The sequence below is a fragment of the Saccostrea cucullata genome, unplaced genomic scaffold, assembly GCF_032062105.1.
Source record: "Saccostrea cucullata isolate Sc308-1 unplaced genomic scaffold, CSIRO_AGI_Scuc_v1 ctg2219, whole genome shotgun sequence".
NCBI classification, from domain to species: Eukaryota; Metazoa; Mollusca; class Bivalvia; order Ostreida; family Ostreidae; genus Saccostrea; species Saccostrea cuccullata.
The window spans coordinates 92260-119452 of NW_026930392.1; the positions used below are offsets into that span (position 1 = coordinate 92260).

The 27193-nt window shown below is 34.7% G+C and overlaps 3 protein-coding genes across 3 annotated transcripts in view; 1 reads left to right on the forward strand and 2 right to left on the reverse strand.

The window, feature by feature from the left end:
* The window catches only part of LOC134228387 (uncharacterized), a 63058-nt gene extending 45015 nt beyond the window's left edge, over positions 1-18043 (reverse strand). Inside the window, exons 1-4 of the mRNA XM_062710035.1 lie at positions 18019-18043; positions 16986-17094; positions 16839-16900; positions 16428-16562 (exon numbers count right to left, since the gene is read on the reverse strand). Coding sequence (XP_062566019.1) covers positions 16428-16562; positions 16839-16900; positions 16986-17094; positions 18019-18043 — 331 coding nt within the window. The remainder of the gene's footprint in view (positions 1-16427; positions 16563-16838; positions 16901-16985; positions 17095-18018) is intronic.
* On the forward strand, positions 1728-12638 carry LOC134228389 (uncharacterized). The gene is made up of 4 exons (XM_062710037.1): positions 1728-1809; positions 2143-2365; positions 11171-11300; positions 12548-12638. Exons 1-4 carry the CDS (start codon positions 1741-1743, stop codon positions 12636-12638), a joined length of 513 nt encoding a protein of 170 aa, XP_062566021.1. The 5' UTR covers positions 1728-1740.
* Positions 18044-23106: 5063 nt separating the features above from the next.
* On the reverse strand, positions 23107-26671 carry LOC134228382 (uncharacterized). The gene is made up of 4 exons (XM_062710032.1): positions 26552-26671; positions 26183-26244; positions 24626-24766; positions 23107-24014 (listed from the first exon to the last, which is right to left on the reverse strand). The coding sequence occupies exons 1-4, from the start codon at positions 26614-26616 to the stop codon at positions 23677-23679; spliced, it is 606 nt and encodes a 201-aa protein (XP_062566016.1). The 5' UTR covers positions 26617-26671; the 3' UTR covers positions 23107-23676.
* Between the last annotated feature and the right edge of the window lie 522 nt (positions 26672-27193).

Here is a 27193-nt window from a genome sequence, read left to right on the forward strand (position 1 = left end):
AAACTAATAGTCTTGGGCAATTTTGAATGCATGTTTTTCAGATACTGCGGTCGAACTTGGCGTAGTGTAGTAGCTCTTGGACTTCCGGTCAAGAAACACGTGAGCCTGATGAGTCGTTATATAGTGTATATTTGCATCTGCACACTCCTTTTTCTTTGTTTTGAGAATTTCCAGCATAAGCAATGAAAATGCTTCCTATCAGTCATTTTGAGGAAATAGAGGCATCACATCCGGAAATCAAAGAAGTATTTTTCCCCGGATTTTAGTACAATACTTAGGATAAACAACAACAAAACCTTGAAAACCCAAAATACTGTTAAAAATTTTATTAAAAATGCAAAATTTTGAATTGTGTTAAGAGGGCGAAAAAGCAACTTCCGGTAAAGAAAAGAAAATCAATCAACCGTTAAATAACTGATTTGGCAAAGTAAAAGATTCCTAACTTTATTGGTACATAGTCATAACCTGAATATAATTTTCGCCCTTAAATTTGGGTGCTGCGTTTCTATTGAATGTGAGTATATAAGGAATGAATGTCTAGTTAGTAAAGTATGCTAGAGAAATCAACGATAGTGGGAAACATGGGATAACTTATGCATAACGGCCTTCGCCCGTTATGCAAATTAGCCCATGTTTCCCACTATCGTTGATGCTCTAGCACACAATACTAAATAGGCAGTCATTCCTTAAGCATAATTTAAGTATCCTATACAGACACATGGCAAAAGTTTAGTTTTACACAGGTACATGGGTTTTGTTTTATGAATATGTACATGTATGTACCTTATTGCTATGTAAAAAGAAACTTTTTAGTTATCGATAAGTGTACATTTATAATTATAAATTAAACCATGACCCAAGTACATGTACCTGTGAAATTGAGAATTTTTACCCCACAACTCCCCAAACCCCCCAAAAATCAATTTAAATTGTAAATTGTATATATTCGCTGCCTTTATCCTTCATGAAAATGAAATGAGAATATCTGAAGTGCAATATCCATAAAAATGTATGTGGTTTCACATGAACGTCAAATAAATTTTTATTTTTCAAGTTTTCACAAAACGTGGGTGGGGATGTGACGTACATTTAATTCATGCGGGATTTTGAACAAAGTATTTCTTCCCTCTATAAGTCTGTCAGTAAAATCTACAATTTACAACTAAAATACAGTGTATACTGTATTTAGTTTTCTGTTTTAAATGTTAACTTTATATAATTATATAAAAATTCAATTTCCTGCGCTTGCGCGGGTGTTAATTTAGTTGAAATAAATTACAGGAGGAGTAGCGTTTAAAAGGAATTTCTAAGAAAATTCTATTTTTAGTAACCACGGCAACACCGTCCATCATGTTAACATGTCTTCTGTTTGTCTGTTTGTTTGCAAAACTTTTACCTTGCCCATATCTTTGAGTGACTGGAGCTCTCAGATTTCACAGGTGTATTCCTTGTGACAAGACCTTTCTGTGGGTACCACCAAATTTGACTTCTTAGCTTGATCATTGACTTTGACCCGAGTTTATCAAAACTCTAACCTTGGTCATAACTTTTGAACAGTTATTACAAGACCTTTTATATTTCATTTATTTCTTGTAACAGGAAATTCTTATACCAACAATTTTGACCTTTTCACCTTGACCTCTGAATTTGACTTGCATTTGAGAAATTTCAACACTCGCCTTAAACTGCCGTACTGGAGCATCCGTGTTTCACAAACTCATCTTGTCTTTTTCAGAAACCATGGTCAGATATAGTTTTATATTCAAACAACAGTCATCATGGGCCTTACTTTTCTTTATTTTTGCACCAGTAAGTTTATATCGTATATTTATGATTGTAAAGTTTCATTTTTCCCAATACATGCAACGAGAACAAGGAGTCACAAATTATTAAAAGCATTTAGTTCGCAAAGGTTATAGAAACTATTGATTTTGATTTTTTTTTTATTTTGGTTGAGATTTTCATGTTTATAGGGAAACTTAAATGCTAAGAGGTAAAGAAATAGATAGAAAAAAATAGATCCGTTATTTTTGCAAAACATCGATTATGAGGATCCTGAGAAAAAGACCCGGGTTACATGTGTGTACCAAAATTTTCTTCATGCAATTATTTTCAGATTTTTAATTCGATTTCTGTTTTTAGATTGAATCTAACTCAATCATTTGTGAACACTCTATCAGCACGATTGTATTCGTTGATGACTGTCCGCGATCATTGAAAGAATGGACGAAAGCATCGGGCAGAAAACGGTGCCACAACATTCCTCAAAACTGTACGTCTCCAGATCAGTTCCAGTATCACTGTCTTCTGGATCCAAATAACCAACGACTGTTTGAAATATGTGCTACAAGACGAATAATGACAGGTTTGAATTAAATTGATAGGAGTAAGCTTAATGGATAACAGTCTTTCAAATATAGAAGAATGAATTATCTGCTTTACGCGGCGCAGTTAATGCTACAAAAAGAAAACCTTACTTTAGCGAGAAATATGACATTATAGAAAGATTAAATTGCCGAGATGTGGCCATTTTTGAAAAATGGACTGTATTTGTTATACAAAAAAAAATAACGTGCATGGTAAGAAATATAAAAGTCGGAAAAATCTTTTAGCTTATGTAACAGAACGCTAAAGAGCATAACATGTGACCGCCGTGACGTGATTCGCGCATGGGCAGGACGGTTGCAGATATGCCTTAAAATCGTAGAGGGCTACTTAAAATAATTTTCAACACTAAACATGCTGAAACACTACGATCATTTCCTATAATGGGAATTATTCAATTAGTTCGCATACTTTTTAATTACCCCTTGTGTATGCATAATTTGCGAAAATAAACATTGGAAGTGCAACAAACTTCATCAAAATTTACTATTACTCTCTGTGTTTTAGCTACGTATACATGTATTAGTAAAAAATCTCACATTCGTGCTTATGTACGACTTACGATATCCATTTTTGTTCTCAGACCCCATATATTTCGGTTATTGTCTAGATCAGTTTACCTTACATTTTATCAAGGAACCCAATATTTTTTCATCATATGATTGCATCGATTGGACTCACAGTGTATCTGAGCAGTGAAAAGTTTGGCAATCCTTAAGGCGGATTTGTAATAAAACACTTTTTACGATTGTTTTGCTGTACGTTGTTTAACGTCCCTCGCGAGACGAGAATTCTTCACTGATATGGAGACGCCCACACTTGCGGTGAAGAGTTGCAAGTTTTGACCTATATTGAGGGATTTTTTTCGTGCCATCACCTAATGCGAAAGGACCTCGGTTTTAATACGGTCTCATCCGAATGACCGGTCTCCACGTCCCACAGTGTGATTCGAACCCGCGACATACGGATCAACTCCTTACACCGCAAATGTAGATCAAGACGTTCTTACCACTGCACCACGTGGGCCACCATTTTACGGGAAATGCCTTACAAAGTACGCAGAAAAACGAGCTGAAATCAGTGTCGATGTTCGCATGGCTAGCATCACAAAGTGTGCTGTTATCAGAATTATTTTATGTACGACCTATCTTATTTTGTGGAACTCTTTTGTGTTATTGTTTTCCTGTATTTCGCGGGTTTTCAACCTGCTTCTGTCCACCTGTTTTACCATATTTTCATTATTTTCATTGATCCTGGTCAGCTCAAAATGTAAGTTTATTGATGTAAATTGTTTATCTAACAAAGATGTTATTTGCAAGATTTGTTTTTATTCGAGAAATATGAGTTTAATTGTACACAGTTTTCTATACATGTGACTCGATCTATGGCGGCCATTTTGAACCTAATTTTGATTGATGTGTGTATATTGATAATCGGTAATTGTAATCATTTAAACCTAGTCTAAATTCTTTAAACTTATTGTACAACAGAAATAGGTTGAAATAGTTTCCCTTTGTATATCTTCATGCGAATTTGAGATCAGTTCATATGTGCTATGTTTGCATGTTCATGCATTCAGTCATTGTGTGTACATCAAGTTTTCTTGTATTTTGTAGCTTTTTACCACATCGTCTTTACAAATCACCAAATCATCAAATCATCGTATCATATGTCATCCACATCTGCTTCATCTTCAATAAATGATCAGAAATTTATGACTTTGGTGTACATTGGTTCGCTATACTGTTGATCCAACAGTACAGTAAAAAGATTTACATGACCCAGGGATCTTCACAACACAGTCATCATGGCAGATAAACAGGAAGAATCAGAGAAGCGTTTACATGTTCCAACGGAGAAGGGTTTAGCGGTATTCGAAGCTAAGTGTGTTGATTATAAGAAACGTATCGACAAGTTATGGAGCACAGTTGAAGACATTATTCTGAGTATACAAGACAGTGACAAAACCATAAAAACATTACGCAAATTTGATGCTGATATTCGTGCAGCCTTTGAACCATATCTCAGTTATGCTGATGAGTACAGAGATTTCCTCATACGTACAAACAGTGAGGCCTCCAAACATGAAGATACAAGGTTTTCGGGAACTTTTGTGAAAGCGAAACAGATTGTTGAAAATTCATTGGAGCAAATAAAGACTTTGCGTCTAGACTTGGTGGAAACTGCTTCCCATATATCTGGCGCAAGTTCAGGAAAGAGAAAACAGAAATTAGATTTCTTAAAGAAAGAAGCAGAACTTCAGAAGGAAAAGTTAAAATTAGAAGAAGAGGAAATCACTCGGAAAGCTGAAGTGCATAGGAAGAAACAGGAATTAGACATTAATCTGAAACTTTTGAAAGAGGAAAATGTGATCATGGACGAGGAGTCTGAAGGTTCTTTGTCATTGGATATAGAGTCTGAAAGCAAAGATGAACAGGTACGAAGATATGTCGAAAGTCTGAATTTCCGTGAAAATGACGATGCGAGTTCAAACTTACATACTCCTGTTCCGGACAAAACTATACCCATTCCAACGCCTTACCGACCAATACAGAGTTATACAAACCGCATTCTACCTTCAGCCAGTGCACCAGTTTTCCATCCTGCGGAACCAACATCTGCCATTCCTCCTACTCAGTTTGATTCTGTTCCCATAGCTCAACAGTTTCCTAACAACCCTGTGTCCGAAAACGCACTATCAGATCTGACATTGTTTATGATGCGAAAACAGCTTGTACCTGAGAGACTGTCAACATTCGATGACAAGGCAGAATCGTATAATTCGTGGAAGTGTTCATTTCTAAACATTATGAGTGAAATCAAGGTTTCAAAGCATGAAGAACTTGATCTTCTTATCAACAGACTGTCTGGAAAATCTAAAGAAGTGGCAAGCAGCATTAGGAATGCCAATCCTGGAGAAGTGAACCGTGCAGTGAAATTGATATGGGAACGACTAGATGAGATGTTCGGGAGACCAGAAATGATTGAGTCATCTCTTCGATTACAGCTGGAAAACATTCGTCAGATTGCTCCTAATGAAAACAGTAGACTCTATGACTTATTGAACATTTTGATAAAAGTAGAATCACTGAAGGCTAATCCACAGTTTTCAACCAGCTTAGCTTATTTCGACTCGTCAGCAGGTGTCAACCCCATATTGCTGAAGTTACCATACCATCTGCAGGAGAAGTGGATCTCAAGAGCATCCATTTACAAAAGGGACAATACTGTACATTTTCCACCATTTTCCTTTTTTGTACAGTTCATAAAGGAAATGTGTGCTATAAGAAACGATCCTGCATTTATGTTCAACAGATCAGTGACTCCAAGTAATAGAAATGTTACCAAGATGCCAGCATCACGGACTCCTGGTGTACATGCTCGTAGAACGGACGTGAACGAAAATGCAAGATCAAACTACAATCGCTGTCCATATCATAAGGCGGACCATAGCATACACGAATGTAATGGATTTCGTGCTAAGCCACTTACAGAGCGCAAGAACTTTCTACAGAGTAGACGCATTTGTACCAGATGTTGTACCTTTAAACACTTACCTAAAGACTGCACAGTGAACATTCAGTGTCGAACGTGTGGTAGTCATTCTCATGCTACAGCCTTACACCCAGAAAGATCCTATGTACAAAGAGGAAGTGTTCACGGCGGGGAGGCTAACCGTCAGCAACCAGAGACATCTTCACAATCTACGCAATCTGCTGGACCTGTGGCAGCAACAACTGATACCACACCTACTACATCCTTTACAACTGACAGAGTGTCAACTTCATGTACACAGTTCTGCGGCGAAGGGTATAAAGGCCGTTCCTGCAGCAAAACCTTACTTGTGGATGTGTTTCACTCAGACTTTCCAAACTCTACAGTACGTTTGTACGCAATACTGGATGACCAAAGTAATCGATCTCTCGCATCACCTGACTTACTTGATGTCATGAACATTACAAGTGAACCCACCAAATATACACTCACCTCATGTTCTGGAAACACAGTGAGATATGGTAGGAGAGCTCATGGCCTTATGGTTCGCTCCGTTGATGGCTCAGTTATTTACGAGCTGCCTTCTCTTATTGAGTGTGATGACTTACCCAATGAACTGTCGGAAGTACCAACACCAGATGTGGCTAAGTCCTTTGACCATCTACGAGATATTTCATCTCTCATCCCCGAGTTTGATCCAAACTCCAAGATTCGGTTACTAATTGGAAGAGACCTACCTGAAGCTCATCATATTAAACAACAGATTGTGGGTCCGAAAGGCACGCCATATGCCTTAGAACTAGGGCTTGGATGGGTAATCATCGGTGAGGTCTGTTTAGGAAAGATCCATCCTCGTGACTCTGTATGTGTGAATAAAGTGTCAATTCTTGGTAACGGAAGTGCAACCTGCAATGAACCATGTCAAAACTACCTGCATATCAAGGATCATATATCGACCTCTACAAGTGCACTGAGTGATCGTGATTTTCGTGGTGACAATGTATTCACAAAGACTTTACGAGATGACGAAATTGGCCTATCAGTTGAAGATCGTGTCTTCTTACAGCTGATGGACACATCATTTAGGAAGGATGAGGAAGGGTACTGGACAGCACCTTTACCCTTTAGACAACTTCCTGATTACTTACCAAACAACAAACCCCAAGCTTACCGTCGTGCTCAAATACTTCACTGTAGTTTGCAGAAGGATCCTGTGAAAAAAGAACAATTTGTGACATTTATGCATAAAGTACTAGACAGTGGAGCTGCAGAAGAAGCACCTTCTTCCTCGGAATCAGATGGCCCTTGCTGGTATCTACCATTGTTTGGTGTACAAAATCCGAAAAAACCAGGACAAGTCAGAGGAGTGTTTGATTCGTCAGCGGTCTTTGAAGGGACGTCCTTAAATGGTATGCTCATGTCTGGTCCAGATATGGTGAACAGCTTATTGGGGATTCTTCTACGGTTCAGGAAGGATGAAGTCGCAATGACCGCTGATATTGAGCAGATGTTTTATCGATTCAGAGTTGATGAGAAACATCGTGACTTCCTCAGATTTTATTGGTACAGGAACAACAACCCAGATGACATTCTCATAGAATACAGGATGACGGCCCATGTATTCGGGAACAGCCCATCTCCAGCCATAGCGACCTATGGTCTTCGTAAAACTGTGGAGAATGCTGACTTAGACGTAAAGGACTTTGTCAATCGCAATTTTTATGTAGACGACGGGCTAATTTCCTTACCTTCCGAGACTGATGCCATCAGTCTTATGAAACGCACACAGTCTACAATGCAGAGCGAAGGCAAGTTGAGACTTCACAAGATTACCTCAAATAAAAGAACTGTCATGGATGCATTTGATCCAAGTGACCATGGTGAAAATCTGAAAGAAATAGACAGTGATGACACAGTACACAGAAGTCTTGGATTGTGCTGGAGTCTGAATGACGACACGTTCCGATTCACTATCCCGGCAGAAGAGAAGCCATTCACACGTCGTGGCCTCCTTTCACATGTAAACAGTTTATTTGACCCCTTAGGATTTATCGCTCCGATAACCTTAAGTGGAAAGATCCTCCTGAGAGAAGTGACCTCTACAGGAGCCGACTGGGACGAACCTTTACAATCGGAACATCTTCAAAAATGGACAGAGTGGATATCATCTCTTCAGATCCTGAAAGATGTCACCATTCCACGGATGTTATCACATGTATCCATTAGCATAGCCAAGACTGTAGAAGTACACATATTTTGTGACGCCTCAGAAAAGGCGATAGCCGCATCAGCATACCTGAAAGTGACAGACAATGATGGACATTCAAGTGTGAGATTCTTGATGGGAAAAGGAAAGTTAGCGCCATCTAGGGGACACACCATCCCTCGTCTAGAACTCTGTGCTGCGGTTTTAGCGACAGAAATAGCACAGATAATATCGATACAACTGGATATTCCATTGGAGTGTATGTGTTACTACAGTGACAGTAGAGTGGTCCTAGGATATGTCAGCAATCGTACTCGCCGCTTCTATTCCTATGTGAGTAATCGTGTTGACCGCATCCTGAAAATCTCAAGTGCCGACCAATGGAATTACATTTCTACAGATAGAAATCCTGCTGACTCTTGCACCAGGAGCATCTCTTACAATACGGATATTATGCAACTTCCATGGATCGTTGGACCGCAGTGGCTCTGTGAAGCAAAGAGGACAGATGATGATAGTGAAAGTTTTTCACTCATAGAACCTGACAATGATGTTGAGGTGAGACCACTGATGACAAAAATCAGCACTGGACCTTACTTACCCAGTCAACTAGGAACAGAGCGATTTGAGCGATTTTCCAGCTGGAAATCTTTGATTCGTGCAGTTATGACTCTTCAGAAACTTGTCAGGAAGCTACAGACTTCACAGAATTCTCAGCAAGACAAGGAATCTACATCTCACATTGATGATGTACAGAAAGCAGAGTGTTTAGTTCTCAGAGAACTTCAGAAAGAACATTTTCAAAGAGACATTGAATTCATTATCGATGAGAAGTCATTACCCAGAGATAGCAAGATTGCACAGTTGTCACCCTTCCTTGATAAAAGTGGACTCCTTCGTGTTGGCGGTAGGATCAATGCAGCAGCCAATCAAGTACCTGCTAAGGAAGTAAATCCCATCATATTACCGAAAGGAAGTCATATTACTTGTTTGATTATACGGGATTTCCATGAGAAAACCAAACATCAAGGAAGGCTTTTCACTGAGGGAGCAGTTCGCACAGGAGGTTATTGGGCCATTGGAGCTAAACGAGTGATATCATCCCTCATACACAAGTGCGTAACCTGCCGTAAGTTGAGACGCTACAGAGAAACTCAGAAAATGGCTGATGTGCCAGCAGAGAGATTGATTCCAGGTCCACCATTCACTTCTATTGGTATCGACGCCTTTGGACCCTGGGAAATTGTAACTCGTAAAACTCGAGGAGGCGCTGCCAACAGTAAACGTTGGGCAATCCTATTTACATGTTTAGTATCCAGAGCCGTGCATATCGAGGTCATTGAGGAGATGTCGAGTTCCTCCTTCATCAATGCCTTACGACGATTCTTAGCAATACGAGGCCCAGTGAAATTGATACGTTCTGATCGAGGCACGAATTTCATTGGAGCTGCCGAAGAAATGAAAGTCAACACAATAAGAGTAGAAAAAGGACCAGTTCAAGAGTTCTTAGAGACATCAGGAATTACTTGGAAATTCAACGTACCACATGCATCCCACATGGGGGGTATATGGGAGAGAATCATCGGGATCACAAGAAGAATTCTGGATTCTATGCTACTGGAATCACGTTTCAAACCTCTAACACATGAAGTACTGGTGACCTTTATGTGTGAAGTCTGTGCTATAATTAACTCGCGTCCCATCACGCCAATATCCACAGATCCGGAGGAACCTCTTGTTATCAACCCATCTATGATCCTTACAGGAAAGGTCGATTTCTTACCTGTGATATCCCACTCCTTGGATATCAAAGATGTTCATCGTGCACAGTGGAAGCATGCCCAAGTGTTAGCTGACATATTTTGGCAATATTGGAAAAGAGAGTACTTAAAGACACTGCAATCGCGACGTATATGGAAGGACAGACAGCCAAATGTGAAACCGGGTGATGTTGTGATAGTTAAAGACTCTGCAGTGCACCGAAACTACTGGCCGATGGGTATCGTTGAAAAAACATTCGCAAGCGATGACGGTTTAGTACGAAAAGTTCAGATCCGAGTGATTCGTGATGGCAAACCTGCATTCTTCATGAGACCTGTACATGAATTAGTTGTGTTGTTAGATTGAATTGTTATACTGTATTTGTTCATGTTTAGTTTATTTTGTCACGTATATTAGTAGTGGTATTTTATACCAGACGGGGAGTGTGCTGTTATCAGAATTATTTTATGTACGACCTATCTTATTTTTGTGGAACTCTTTTGTGTTATTGTTTTCCTGTATTTCGCGGGTTTTCAACCTGCTTCTGTCCACCTGTTTTACCATATTTTCATTATTTTCATTGATCCTGGTCAGCTCAAAATGTAAGTTTATTGATGTAAATTGTTTATCTAACAAAGATGTTATTTGCAAGATTTGTTTTTATTCGAGAAATATGAGTTTAATTGTACACAGTTTTCTATACATGTGACTCGATCTATGGCGGCCATTTTGAACCTAATTTTGATTGATGTGTGTATATTGATAATCGGTAATTGTAATCATTTAAACCTAGTCTAAATTCTTTAAACTTATTGTACAACAGAAATAGGTTGAAATAGTTTCCCTTTGTATATCTTCATGCGAATTTGAGATCAGTTCATATGTGCTATGTTTGCATGTTCATGCATTCAGTCATTGTGTGTACATTAAGTTTTCTTGTATTTTGTAGCTTTTTACCAAATCGTTAAATCACCAAATCATCAAATCATCGCATCACATGTCATCCACATCTGCTTCATCTTCAATAAATGATCAGAAATTTATACTTTGGTGTACATTGGTTAGCTATACTGTTGATCCAACAGTACACAAAGATCATTTGATAAATCTAAGCAAATTTAAAGTATAACAAGATTGATATCCTTTATACATGTATAACTATAACTATTTTTGCTTCCAATGACATTTCCTTTAAACAATAATAAATATTAAATTTATTTTAAATTATTTAAATTATACCTTTTCATATAAAAGGTTTGAGTAGCGAAATAACCCTCCAGCATATTTTTGGTGTCTATTGAATGTCTGAAAAAAATTATTTAGGTCAGTTCTGTCCAAAGTTCAATATCCATCGTTTCCGGCTCGAAAATAACTATGGATGTCCATGTGTGAATGGAACACCGTCATGTCCATATCACTACAGATCCACGGACGTCTACAAATGTGGGTATTGGTAAGCTTTAGTTTAATGATGTACATTGATTGGTCAGACTAGCTATAAGTATTGGCAAAGTCCATGTGAAAGGCGAGTTTTCAGTTGTTTTGTTACATGTAAAATTAGTTTTATTAGATTTCTATCACTCATATATAGATATTGCTATGATGCATATCAACATGTGGTTTGTTCTCAAAAAATTAAAATTGTGTGCATTTCTAAAACCTGAAAAAGAAAATTGTCTCGTGGGGTGGGGTGGGGTATAAATATTATATATCAGGCCAATCAACGAGCAGAATTCCTTTGCACCCATTTCCATTTTTTCTTCTAATTTCAGGGTCCTTCTTTTTATTCGGGTCTTCAATTTTCAGAAAAAAACATATCGATGTGGTAGATTGTTAGAGTAATGTTTGAATGTTTATTGAAGATAATATAACTTTGTTATTCTGCCTATATTTTGATATAGATAAAACTTGTTACCCGCAAGCGCATACGAGGTAACCATTAAGAACAATCTAGAAGTATTAACAGCAATATATGATTGTGTTCTGAATATTGAAACCTAAATGCTTAATCCCTTAACATGTAAGATGATGAAAATAAACTATAAACCAAAGGATTTTGTTTTGATAACACATAAGTAATATTTGAAGAATTTATTAATCACAGAGGTTGTTTGTAATTAACATGGTTTGAAAAATAATTGTGCGTTTTGTTTTGTTTTTGTTTTTCAATCATATTGTTATCACTTTGAAAAACAGAATAATAAAATCTGTCACTACTTCTTATACAAAAAATAAAATAAAATCGTTATCTTCATTGGAATAATTTTATAAATGTGTATTAGTTAACCAAAATGGAAAATCTATTTTACAATTTTACTGAATACAACACTAGTTAAACTAATGCATGTAAGTTTGTATTTTGTAGTTTAAGCCATTTGATTAGAAATGCATAATACAAAATGCAAATCTGAAAATTCCAGTTTTAAAATAACTAGTAAACTTAGTCTAGTAAACCTTTCCTATAGATACTTTCTTTTTTTAAACTAAATTGATTTTTTTTTTAAATGTTTAGGATTCTTTTTGTCAGATATCATGATATCTCCATGATTTTTGATCATTTTTTTATTTATTTATTTTTTTTAATTATTGAAATTCCGAATTCATTCTTATAGGTTAAGAGTGACACTTATAAACAACTTACAATTCCAAAAATGTGTAAAAACAAATTTATATATATTTTTTAATTTGGATTGCTTTCAGCAGTTTGGATTCACATGGTTTCACCACAATAAACATACATGTACTAGGAGGCAATACTTCTAAGACAACAAAGGGAATGCATAACGAGTAAGTTCTACGTCATTAAGCTTAAGGGTTGGTTAGTGGTGGGGCTTCATTTGTTTATTTTTCTGACAAGTACTAATTCCCTTGGAGACCAAAATTTATAAACCAATGGTCTTGGAGAATGGCCTACTTCAAAAAAATATTGGCCAGAATTAACAGTTGAGGCAAAGCATTTCTTGGCGTTCCCGCATTTGTGACCTGTTAAGCTCAACTTTGAAAGGATCACTTCATTATAAATAGGGATCTGACCTTTAGGACCGGACTTGGTTTTATTCTCTACAAAAAACTTGTTAATTTCCGTTCTGATTAATGACATTAGGCTGAATACATATAACAATTTGTTTTTCCTAAATCTTTATTTCAGTGAGTAGAGATAGGAGGAACCCTTTCATTGATTTTCTGAGTTTGTTATCTCCAAGTGTAATAATTGATATTTTTTTTATTTATCATTGTGCATAATGGTAATGTATACTGTCTCTGAAATTCTATTCTTTATGTCTATGCTATTTATCCGTGAAAATAAAAAAAAATTGTCATCAATGTGCGCAAACTATATAGGCATAACTGAAATCCAAGGAAAAACAGTTACTGATATAATATGTAGCCAAAGTCAATGTGATTAAATTCTAAGGAATATATACAATTGAAATTCATCGCAGCTTAATGCTGCCAATAATACCTGTATCGAGTAACACAAAGTGAGTTATTCTTGTCCTCGGAGAAAGTGTGCTTATATTGTTCTGCCTGAATGACAACTGTACATTGGATTGTTACAATTTGATCTCTCTTTAGTGTTTCTTATACCAATAATGGGCATACATAAAAGATAGGTAATTAAAAGAAAATGCACAAGACTATAAAAAAAAAATTAAAATAGGCTTTGAAAAGGCGAAAAATTAAAACTTTAAAAGTGTGGCACCAAGTGGATTCGAACCCCCGACTTTAAAAAGAAAGTATCGATAGTGTAAAAGTTAGCACACATACCAACTGAGCTAGTCTGAATATAACATAGTAGGGCATAAATTTTAAGCAGATTATCAAAATTAGGTTTCCTTATTTTTGGTAGGTTTTTTGGGAATTTCGACCCTAGGGCAGGGTTGCCCCTAAAAAATCCTATCTTAAATTATTCTTTACATCCCAACCTATCAAAATATTACAGTTTTATTTAGGGGCAGACCTGCCCTGAAGGACTTCTAGACCAAAATACATGCAAAAATCAACGCTTTAACGGACAAAATGATGTTTTGGCCAACTTTGAAGGTTTATTGTAAAGTTGTAAATAATAAATATTAAGTATAAATAACAAATTTTAAAAATTTAGACATATATACTGTAGAAAACAACAAAGAAAGATTAATTTTTAAATGTCACTTTTTCCGGGAAATTGTTCTCTCCTGTAGGTCAATTCTTTTGTCTAAGTGAATAACTTAGTTTTGAAAAACATATATCTTCGTCATAACCTTTGAACTGTTTTTGATACTTAAAGGCTTTTGTATTTCACATGCATGTGTATAGCTCGTGTCAAGAACTTTCCTCGTTTACCAACATTTCCAACCTCATGACCTTTATATTAAAATTTTTACTCACCTTGAAAATACCGATGATAATTTTAAAAAAAAAATATTGCAGAGCTTTCATATATTACGTGTATATTCATTAATTTTTTTTCATTTCCAGATCGAACCTTCCATTTCCAGTTTATGCAATAATTATTATACCCTGTATGTGTGTAGCAGTAGTAGTCATCATTCTTAATATTGTGTTTAAATGCCTTATAAAGAGAAGACGTGAAGGTCAGAAAACGATTGAATCATATTTAAAAATTGTTTTATTGTTTGTTTTAACTTTAAATTGAAAAAAAATTGAATAATTTTAGGTTCACCGAGGAACATCCATGAACAAGAAGCGTTAAAAGCCAATGATTCCTCACTTGCAATTGGAAGAAATGAAAACAAAAAAACTTATTTGAGAGAAGCATTATTGTGCTGATAAAAAAACTATCTTGAAAATAATAAGGTCCTTATTGACTTCATTACTCCGAAATTTTAAAGACAATTTGAATGCCTTAAGATGTATTTTTACATGTATATAGAACATAAGTTTTTAAGTTCAATTCCAAAAGACCCATGACTTTTGACGTAAAAGTGCCGAGCGTTAGATGTAGGTGAATAACAGTTACTATGTACATGTATTGACACATGTTTGTCACGATCCGAGCTTCAATCTAATCCTATCTAGATGTATCTGTCCACTACTAAGCAAGCGCTCTTTCAAAACAATACCTTACATGTATGTAACAAAATTTTGTAAACTATTAAGATAACTCGATAGGAAAAAAAACTCTATTCGATTATACTGAATACATTGTAAAAATTTGATTGACTGAATTGATCAGTATTACACTATAGTGAAAATTTGTAAATTTTGATTTGATTTATTCTGGATTGTGATAACAATGAACGTGGTAATAGATTGGATGTACTCTAGTTCAAATGTACTTTATGTGGCTGTCGTCCGCTTAGTGCAGTGGTTAGAGCGATTGCCCTAGTCGTGGAGATACAAGTTTTTCTTATGTCACGGGTTCGAATTCCACAGCGCAGTAGGTGCTAGCAAGAAATAGATCCCTCACTGCAACAAAGTAAATATATCTAAATTTTAAGTCCTCTTCAAAAATCTACCTGCAAATGTTGTCGTACCTCTTATTATCATTGAACAATTTGCAGAGACCATTATCACAGTTTGATTTATCATGTACAGAACATTAATAAAACAAAAAAACAATTGCTCTTCCATTTGATATTTCAAAATTGTTTTAAAAAATCTGTGCGATACCTATTAGTTTATTACTGTGAAATTGCACATTTTCGTGGGGTCAAATTTTCGAGGTCTGAGGAAAATGTACTGATTTATGAGGATTTGAATTCATTGTTAGGAAATGTTTTGTTGTAATGTACATGAAATTTTAATCTTGTGGTGGTCATAATTTTGTGGGTTTCTCCATGCCTATGAAACAACAAAAATCGAACCAACCCACGAAACTTCTTGCTTTTACAGTATTTATATTGCCATTCTCATGATTCTCATAAATTGAAGAATATTAGGTTTTGGGGCAAATGAAAGATGGAAGTTTGGGTATAGTATGAAATATATGTATAAAGTGCATGGAGATCAACCGTCCACTCGCGAAGAACTTATCTCCCACGATTTGATGTTACATGTACTAGTATATATGTCTCAAAGACATTAATTACAAGCGTAAAATAAGGAATGTATACAGCATGTCCTAGTAAGTTTAGTATCGTCTAAATTTATCTGGTTTGATTTTCATTCAAATGTTATTGTTACTATGTCTGAACCTAACATGTTTTGATAAGCAGCTGCATCATCAGATAAATCGTTGGTCGTAATTAAATTGTTCCTTGTGTTAAATTTATCACGTAGAAGCCAACCAAAATACACCATATAAAGTACTGCACAAGTCGTACCGAGCGTTGTAACAGAAATTCTAAGTTTCCTGTTCAATTCATTACTGCTTTGTTTCCTTGTCTGGTATGATTCTGTAACGTTTGGTATTATGGAATCCTTGTCTGTACTCTGTGTAGTCACTGTAGTCATTTCCCACTGTGACTGACTCACAGTAAAAAGAAATGCTGTTTTTTCTTGAAGGTAAAAAATAATTATCATGAAAAGGTAATAAGTAGTAATATACCATAAAAATGATTGATTTATTTGATATACATGTTTCATTAAGTTTAATTAAGTCTGTTTTAGTGAGTTTAACTTTTATATTTTATACCTGATTCTGGACAGCCTGTTCTGTGGTCACATGTTCCATTACTGCAATTCTCACACCGCTTGCTGCATAAGTAGCCATACTGAGGATAATGACACAATATGGAACAATTCCGTCCAACAAAGCCAGGGTTACATTCTGAAGTTTAAATGTCACATAGTATGGTACAGTCATAATGTGTTGATATAATATCTGTTTTAGATAAGAAAATGCAACACAAATCCATAATTTGCTTGAAAAATATGGATTAGTACTGAAAAGTACTTTTAACTGAAACAGGGAAGTAAGCACTTTCTAGTATAATAGTATGAAAAGCCTTTATTAAGTAAACTTTGTCCAGTTCATATGTTTTAAAAGCGGAATCACTTGGAACTGAACTGTGGAAACAAAAGTTCTCATGTGTTTGATTCTTACCGATACATCTTCTAAGAGTTGTATTCCAAACACTGTCATCCCTACAGGTCACGTTTACACTGCTGATAAAACACACAAATAAACTCACTCGCATATCTTTTTAAGATTCTTACACAAGAATATGAAATTGATATCGGATTTACATACCTTTGTTCAATTGCTTTTCCAGGTTCATTTCCTAAGACTCTGTACAGAAAGAAAATTATAAGCGTTGCACCCAACTGCATTATATTAGTTGTAGGATGAACTTGACATGCTAATGAATCAATAAATAGTGTTATAGATCACAACTGGGAAGTAGAATGCACATTAAAAATAGGAAAAGGTTTTATAAAAAATTAAAATTAAGATTAAACAATAAAAAAGGTTGCTTCAATATTGAAAAGGATTTACCTTAATAAGAATGAACTTTTTTCTCCACCATTGTCTCTTATTTACAAAATGTAAGCTGTAAATCACGCCGATTTCCCATTCAAGTCAGGAATGTTTAAATTTGAGTATTAGAATATTTATTTAATAATTTGCTAACTGTAACAAAAGTTTTTCAGAATGTACCCAAAATCTTTAGAAAAACATATCGGGAAAACACAGGTTGCAAATTACCGTTAGAGTGCTAACTTTTAGGTAATTTAGTGAGTATTTTTTGATCGGATATTTAAGATGGAGTGTATAGAAATAAGTGATTGTTTATAAATTGCACGTTGTTGCTACAAAATAATTAGAAGCTCTTTTAAAGCAAATTACATTTCAATTACCCTGTGCAAATTTTGGTTTTTCCCCCACAATACTTTACATTCCATCATACAATTAAAATCATACATGTCACTTTCAATTGCTTAGTATCATTCTATTTGAATCGTCGAATACTTTATTTACACAACAAAGTAAAATCCTCAAAATACAGTTCACATTGCTCTAAGACTTTCCGCTTAAGCAAAATTAAAGTTGAATACTTACGCTTCGGGCGTTTATGATTGTGTACCATTGAACATGATAAGTATTCAATGATTATTTTAATCTAAATCTAAAAGATATTTTGCATGAAAAAGTAACCTGTTCAAAAGTCAATTTAAAGAATGATTCGTCGAAGATGTATAGGTGAGATGAATCCTATCAATAAGCAATGTCCTCTGATATTTCTATATTTTTACCAGAACCATTATATGTTTCCTTGTCTAACCTGATTCTTTGAGGCTTTTCGTCATTACGTCGTTTTTTATCTTCTGTTTGGTCACTCTTTTGAATGTTTTCCGATATGTCTGTCTCGTAGTAGCTGGGAAAAGTGTGGATTTTAAAATATTGATTTTTTATAAATATGTCTGAAAATAGAAGTAATTGATCGATATATCCTAGAAAATCAAATGATTCTTTTAGTATATTTTTCAAGTTTAATCTTTTTTTAATTTTTTTTTTTTCATAAAAGATGGCAATTGAATAAAGATTTGCCAGCTCCTTAACGACAGGACATTCTGATTGATTAACCGGCTAATTGTGTCACAAAAGCACATTGAATATTGCTTTTTTGATACATTGTAACAGTATTATATAAACACAAGAAGATATTTATAATATTATATTATAAATAATTTTTCTGTTTTAAATCGTTTATTTCACTGCATAATTGCTATGATTGTCGAGTATAGGTCTAAATTTGTGGACTGCCACCAGCGAGTGGCGTCGTCCTAATAGTAGTGAGAGACGTTGCACAAATACAGACAAACAAACAAAATAATATTACAGCATAGTCGAAGTATCCGCGATATGGTGTTTAAAGCTGAAAACGATTCATAAAAGGAATTTGTCCGCCATTTTTGTTCTCGAGTCTAGCTACTTGCAGACCCCTATAAATAGGGCAAAACTTAGTAACTGTTCAGTGTCATCGGTCGACACCGTTGTAGACGGACGTATGCTATTCAAAACTCGGTAGCGAGAATAATAGTAAACGTAATACTTCGTCTAATGCAGGAAAATAAGATACCAAATAAATTTACAATTATAGTTGTATAAGCAGTGCAGTATACAAACAACACAGATAAACGTAAAAGCGAAAAATATAAACAAAGGTAATGCAAGATAACCAGCACGAACACGGGTCGCCATTCCACGCCGACACCCGTGGCAATAAAGCAGTCAGGTGTAACGAATGCGACGAGTATACCCTAGTTACCGTCTTCCTTGGAAGACGGTATTATATAGTTGAAGTTTTTTTTACAGTCTTTGGACTATGCACTTCCTCTCTTTTGTGATTGGTAGAAATTGCATGATGAGAAAACTTGCAATAATTGCATTGGTTGAAATGTTGTCCAAGGCAAGGGAGATAACTTTCTGATGATCTAATTTTCGCACGACTTAACAATTTTGCAAGATTTTCAATCTTAAAAAATTGACAAAACGAAAAACAAAATCAGCAGCAATTAAATCTAAATAACATGATATTTTTTTTATAGCAATAACTAAAAAGGTCTCTTTATTTTCATTGTAAATAAAATTTGATTTTTATTGCTTTCAGGCTTTACAATTTGTTATTATTCTTTTCCCCTTTCTTGTTTGAAGAAGGTTACGGAATCAGCCGAGGTTTGCCGAAAGATCTCGGCAAGTCAAGTTTATGATAGGGCTAATGCTGGTATAAAGCTAATGTAGAATTTATACAAAATCAAGATATTCAAAAGAATTATACAGCCTGAAAGGTGTAGATCAGTTTACTTTTTAAGGTTGTTGCTAAAGACGGTAAGCTTTTTTAAAAAGCTCTACTTGTATTGATGTATTGTAGATAATGCTATCGAAAATGGCGTCTGCCTATTTACGAGTCGTGTTCAGCTTTAAATAGTAATTTAAACACTTCACAAACGGACGAGCAAACCAGTGATACATGTATCATTCCAAATACAACAAATTAGCTTAAATAAGTTAAACACTAAAATATCATAGTTTATGCAGAGATTTCTTGTTCTCTTACTTTAAGAAAATGGCTTTCCAATTTACGTACAGTCATGTATATTTTAGTTGTTATATTTTGGACTAATGAAAATTTTTGAAAAACAAAATGTCTAACCGATTACTATCTTCCTGACCGACTTATTGTGTTTTATATTTGTTTACCTCTCTCCGGACAGCCTGTTCTGTGGTCACATACTTCCTTTGTACAGTTCTCACATATCTCGCTACAGTAGTAGCCGTAATAAGGATACTGGCACATCAAGGAACAATTACGCCCAACAAACCCTGGTTTACATTCTACAAATTATTATCTTTTAATCAAGGATAGGGTGATTGAAATAAGTACACGTAATTGTAATTTACTGTAATTAAATACATTTTTTTTCAAAGTTTTCCAAAAATGTCATGTGTAATTTATTTAAATAACATTTCAATTACATCTCAAATGCTCAATTTTCAAGTAAAATATTAGATGAGGTATTTTATCTTTAATGATGCAACTCAGTACTATTTGACATGAGCTTGTTTTTATTCAACAATTTAATATTTGATAATGTTTAAACGGCATAAGCATAAACATAAGGTCAATTCGAAAGGTAAAATTAATAGTTTCGCTGCTTCAAATTATTCATGTATATGTTCTTTACGATTTTTAAAAAACAAAACTGAAGTAATTGATGTGAATTTAATTACATTCTTTAAAGTTATCTAAGTCGCCCGCGTATCGAAGTGGTTAGAGCGTCTGCTCTAGATTTGCGAAGTAAGGAGTTGATTCTTAAGTCGCAAGTTCGAATACCACTTTGGGACGTGGAGACTGGTACTTCGGATGAGACCGTATAAACGAGATCTCGTGTCTCAATAGGTACTGGCACGAAAAAGATTTCTTCCTGCTCAATGGCCGTAAGTGATAAGTGTAGAACAAAATTTGCAGCTCTCCATCGGCAAGTTGTGGTGTGTCCATATGAGTGAAAATTCTTCAAGAGGGACGTTAAACAAGAATCAATCAAAGTAATTGAAGAGAAAATTATGGAGATAACGAACAGTATTCAAGCTCTAAAGTTTATAATACAATACGAAATAGGAGCGGAGTAAGCATGGACCTCCAAAACGTCAGAGGTGGGATCAGGTGCCATGGAGGAGTGAACATCCCCTGCCTACGGTACAACCGCCGTGGACTTGTCAGGATCATGATCATGAGAAGTAATTAATAAGCTTTGTTAAAAATCAATGTATATGTAATTATAATTGCATGTAATTGACTATATCATCAATGTTTTTGAAGGTATTTTTTTTTTTAGATTTTTTTTAGATTTTCAAGTAATTGACCCAACCCTGATGTTAATATTTATGTTTTGTATAATCAGCAACTGCCATATTATTAATTTTCTTTGATAATTGATAAGCAAATGAGAATTCTTCTAATAGTTATGAAGAATGTTAAAGCAGAAGATGAGTTTTAGTTTGAGACAAATATTTTGAATGGCACGTTGACCGCCGCATATTTTATTGTCGGCTTAAATGGTTGTATGTAGAGCTCTTATTGTTACATTGCTTACCGGAACATTTTCTGAGAGTTTCATTCCAAACACTGTCATCTCCACAGGATACCCTTACACTAGAATTTTATCACCGAGATTAGAATTACTTATTAGATGATTGCATTATACTTGAAATATACTTTATGAACCAAGAACATGAAATAAGTATCGTTTATGTTTAACCTCGAGCTCCGTTCCGTTGTCAGTCTTTTACCGTTAGTAACACTGTATATTTCCTAAAAATTTAAATGTAGCATGGAGCTGTATTTCTAGTGATAAAAGGATACACACCCTGGAGATTAAGGGAATTATTAATAGAAATATCAATCCAAGAAATGCTAGACGTTTAAAATGACTCTTTAAAATCAGAAAACTTCTCCTCACTAATAATTTTATTTTCGGACATTGAAAACATTGCACTGTACACATGTGAAAATATTTAGCCAAAAGAAGAAAAAATTAAAAGACGAATGCAACGAATTATTAATGGTCAGAAAATCTAGAATGTTGCTTACTTTATAGGTTCGAAATTACGTGCAAAAAAGTTTTAATTAATCTATGTCGGGTTACAATGTGAAAATGCTTGATTTTAATATACTAGTATGTATTTTTCAAAAAGTTGCCTAAAGAAAGACCTCTATACTCGTAAGTATTATATTTCAGCTCACATTATTTTAGATCTAAATGCATATCACTTTAACTGCATTCTTTATCGTTTTATAGAACTGTTTTATACATATAGCATCATTAAAGGTGTAGATAAATATATGATTATTTCCCATTCTTTTCTACTACTAGTACTTTTAATAATAAAATGTTCATACATTTTGCGTGTATTAAAGGAAAAATTCCAATTCAGTTCTCTTTATTGACAAGGACTATGTAGGCATACCGTTATAAACGTATCAATAACATAAAACTTAACACAAATTAATTATATACAGTGTGACACACATTAAACAAACAAAATTAAACTAGAGGTACGGTGAGCAATGAGCTCACTAAATGATACCCTTGTCTCCAATATGGTTATAATGGCAAAGTCCATGTTTTGCTGTGGCCGGGAAACCAAAAGTATGTGTCGGATCAAAAAGTAAAATAGGAGGTCACAATGGCAAGATGTAATTAAGATTCTGTGAAAATTTCATTAAATTTCACTTCGTGGTATAAGAGGAGTTGTGGATAGAAGATTGGAGCCCCAAAGCGTAACAGACAGACGGACGGACAGACGGACGTACAGATAGACGGACGGACGGACATACCGATTATTATATACCCTCCCACGTTTCAAGCGGGGGGGGGGGGGTATTATACATATATTACATGGCTTCGAGGGCAGCATACCAGAATATTTGCCCCAAGGTGACAGGAAAGGCAGAGGGCGACATAACATTCCAGGGCTTTCCTGTCACCGAGGGGCAAATATTCTGATAATGCTGTCCGAGAATTAAGACATGCAATTTATGGTATATAACATTTTTAAGCATTGAACCCAAATCGATCATCGAACATATCTATTGAACACTATGTATATGTGCGTTGAGTATAATTCAGAAATACCCCCACCTTTTTTAATGGCAGAATGTTTTCAGTATGCTGACACTTGTGTTGATAACCTTTGTTATATTTAAAGAATTCTTCTCCTCAAATGAATTATCTAATTCCTCTGAATTCAAATAAAAAATCGCAGACGTTGTCTCGACTTTTCAATTTTCGCGGAACTGTTTACGTTTGCTTAGCAACTGCCTCTGTGAACTTCGAACCCGAAGTACATGTATTTGATATGCAGAATGATTGCACACGAGGGAACATAACTGTGTTCGGGAGGGCAATATAACTGTTTCCGGTGGAATATAACTATATCCGGCGTGATTCGGCAGTTTTTCAGGGCATATGGATAAAAATATTATATTTGTGATATAATGGGAATACTTCTTCAAAAATGTTATACATTGTATAATAAACTACAGAATGCAGAAAATCTTCACAATAGTCATTGTTGATTTTTTTTCTGATGTCAAGCAGCTTTCTTGAAAAACATCATATCCTTCTGGCAACTGTGGTGTTTTTAGGACTGACATTTTTACGAATGAAAAATCTAGCGGAATTCCATCAGAGTAATTATGCATATAAAATATACAAGTTCAAAGAAACTTGATTGATTCAATTCATAAAATTCAGTACAACCTTCAATTGTTGAATTATTTTGGATAAATTGTCTGAAATTAGATATAAATTGTATTTTATAAATAAAGTTCAGCCATTTCACCCTCAATTTGATATATTTTCGATGTTTATTTTAAAGATTTTAGTTCTGAATGGCTTGAGAAATATGCATATTTTTCAAAATAGTGTCATATATTTTAGATAACCCTGTAGTATTCATTATTAGGATAGGACTGAATTGCCTCAACTGGAATATTTTCAGTTGAACCCCTGTTTTGTTGTGATATTTGCCTGTTTCTGTTGATATCGTATACAAAGATAATAAAATACACTGTATACGAAAGGGCACAAAATGAACCAAGTCCCCTTATCAATTTCAACAATATTTTGTTGATGTAGTTTTGTGAATTCGGGGAAAACGTTGTGTTTAAATCTACAGTTGTACACAGATCGGTACCGTTAAGGATTGCCGTCGTCGTCTCTTGTAACTGAACACTTGCACCATGTCCTATATCACTCTGAAAACCATCTGAAACTGTAAAATGAAACAGATTGTCCTAGTTTATATGTATATTTAAAAAACAAAGGGATACAATCAAATGTATAATTTGGATCCACAAATTTTCCTGTAATGAGTCAAGACAAATCTGGCTATTCGCAGCTTGTTTTTGCTTATCCTCTTGTATGAATTATTAAAAACGCAATTGAGTAAAAATGTCATGTATTGAACAAACAAATAACTAAAACTAAAACTACATTACACATTAAAAGAACGTATACAGATGTAAAGCAATTAATTGGCAGGGCTTAAGACAAAATATACAGTTAATGGCAGACTGACTAGTTAAACATACAGACTAGTCACATGACCTAATTCTTTCTTTTTCTTTTTCTTTTTCACAAAAACAGCCCAGTCAATAGTTTAATGGTAAAAAGACTTAAAAAGCCAAAAGTATTCATCAAAACTAAAGGGAGTGTAATGTAAAATAGTTAAATTTAATTTTTTTGTGAAAAAATGATAAATTCTTAATAAGACAGCCAATCAGAGAGCTGGGTATTATTCAATCATACAATGAAGACATTTTACAAACCACCAAAATATTTCACTGGAAAGATTACAAGACAAAGTGGGTAAGTAGAAATTACCTGATCCGTTATAGAAGGGACACCCAGTCACTCTGTTACAAAGGCCTTCCGAACAGTCACATTTAGAGTTACATAGAAACCCGTAGAGAGGATATGGACACATCACAGTGCAATTCCTCCCAACATATCCAGGGCTGCAAGCTGGGTGTATACAGAGGTTAAAACATTAATCTTTATAATTTTTTTAAAGAAAATTTTTTTAAAAAAACGTGTAAGTTAAATAATCGAAAGAGGAATCTTTTTTAGTTAAAAAGTGGTTACAGTGGTGAAAACAGCTCAGATAATGTTATGAAAATATATAAAAACCCATTTTACAAAACTTGTATCAATAATTTCAATACTAGTACTTTTAATCATAATATAGTATAGTATAATATAATAGTATTCATCGGATTTTCTCAAAACAAAGTTATTATCTAAATGACTCGAAAAAACAAGACATTTTGAAAAAAAAACTATAAGATTTTTTTTTTCTCCTACGAACAAGATGATAAAAAGCAAGATGTGTCTGTGAAACACTGATGCATTCGTATGGCTGCTATTAATGGCGAAGGTTGAGGTTTCTGAAATGCAAGTAAAACTACAAGGTCAAAATTGTTTGTATCCATAGGAAGTCCATGTCTGAGGGAATACATATGTGAAACTTGAAAGCTTTAGTACTACCTGTTCAAAAGTTACGGCTACGGTTAAAGTTTTTTTTAAGTGGATCAAACTCTGAGGTCAAGGTCAAAAGGTTAAAATACTTACTAGTATACCCGTTGAAAGGTCTTGTCAGACAAAATACATGTACTCGTATGAAGCATGAAAGTCCTAGCACCAAAGGTTCAATATTTATTACCAAGGTTAAAGTTTTTTATGAAAGTGGGACAAAATCTAAGGTCAAGAGGTCAAATTTGTTGGTACGCAAAGAAAGGTCTTGTCACAAGGAATACGACTGTGAAATATAAATTCCATCGCCCCATACACTCAAAAGGTATGGGCAAGGTGACAGTTCTTGCGGACAAACAAACAGACAGACAGAGAGACGGGCATAGCAGGAACTATACACCCCCAAATCTTCGATTAAAGGGGCATAATTACCCTTTTATTACGATCGAGTTAAATTTTAGAAAAGTACAATCTCACATTGACCCTAGAACTGATATCAAAAATACCATATTGCTTACCTTGACTGCAATTATTTTGCACATTTTTTCGGCAATAAAGTTAAGCAATTTTAGCTAGTCACCGAGAACAGCAAGTTTTTGAACATGAGCAAATAAAGTGAAAACAATAATTACTGTAAACCAACTTTTATTCGCGTGCGAGAAATTTTCGCGAAGTTCGCGAGAGCCTCGTCATCGCGAATACTTCTCGCCGCGAACCGGTTCTTAAAGTCTATGTGTCTATTCACAAGAGAACCTAAATAGGCTTGATCGCGAAAAATAATCGTCGCGATCTAGTTTACCTCTACTAAATCGCGAAATAAAGTCGTCGCGAATAAAAGTTGGTTTACAGTAAATTAAAAATTGATTGAATTAATCCACTTAATAGAATTTAAGAAAAATTTATTCTTACGTATGCATTGTTTGGCTGTGATATTCCAGATATGGTCATCGCAGCATTCTATTCCATTTGTACTAAATCGAGTAAAAATAATAATTTTCTTAATACCATTTATACAATTTTGGCTGTTTTGAGGTTAATACTAAGACTCAGCAACCGGAGAAATATGGAGAAATACAGCATTATCTCCGATCCCGAGGACTATATTTGAATTGTACTCCGAAGGTGGCTAAATCATCGCATTGATTGAAAAAGATCATTTTATACCGTTATTAATAAACTCGTTAAAAATATATTCAACATCCTTAAAAAATGTGAGAATAAGTGATTATTTATTAACATATTTTCTTTTGGTAATGGAATTTTCGTAAAGTTTCTTACCTGTTGCATCTCGTTAATGTACTGACTTCAAAAAAAGAAAATAAAAGGAGGATTATTATTATCATTTCCTTTCACGAGATTATTTTCAAATTTGATTCATTCAATTTACAAAATGTATTTATTAATCAATGGAATTACTTCCTTAATACAGGGAAGTATCAACCAAAACAAACACTTGGGTATAATTAATATTATATCGATTTTTTGATGCTTCGTGTTTTGCATAACTATTTATCTGAAGATATATTGCATTTTAAGACTTGAAAATTGTTGAATCTGTCAAAAAACTAGAGGCACTATGAGCAATAAGGTCACTAAATGATACCCCCGCCTCCCATATGGTTATAATGGTAAAGTCCATTTTGCTAGGGCCGGGAAACCCAAAATATGTGTCGGATCAAAAAGTAAAATAGGAGGTCACAATGGCAATATGTAATAAAGATTCTGTGAAAGTTTCATTAAATTTCACTCAGTGGTATAAGAGGAGTTGCGGATAAGAGATGGGTACCCCATAGCGTAACAGACAGACGAACGGACGGACGTACAGCTAGACGGACAGACGGAAAGACATACCGATAACAGTATACCCTCCCACTTTTCAAGCGGGGGTTTAATAATACTTTAGATAAACATTTAACCATG

Excerpts from the sequence above, each read along its gene's own strand:
- LOC134228382 (XM_062710032.1), bottom strand. The coding sequence starts at position 26,616 with ATGATAATAATAATCCTCCTTTTATTTTCTTTTTTTGAAGTCAGTACA. Across the intron at positions 24,767-26,182 it reads CACAGCCAAACAATGCATAC|CTTGCAGCCCTGGATATGTT; the intron begins GTAAGAATAAAT and ends GTATACACCCAG. Across the intron at positions 24,015-24,625 it reads TCCCTTCTATAACGGATCAG|TTTCAGATGGTTTTCAGAGT; the intron begins GTAATTTCTACT and ends TTCATTTTACAG.
- LOC134228389 (XM_062710037.1), top strand. The coding sequence starts at position 1,741 with ATGGTCAGATATAGTTTTATATTCAAACAACAGTCATCATGGGCCTTA. Across the intron at positions 1,810-2,142 it reads TTTTCTTTATTTTTGCACCA|ATTGAATCTAACTCAATCAT; the intron begins GTAAGTTTATAT and ends TTCTGTTTTTAG. Across the intron at positions 2,366-11,170 it reads TACAAGACGAATAATGACAG|GTCAGTTCTGTCCAAAGTTC; the intron begins GTTTGAATTAAA and ends AAAATTATTTAG.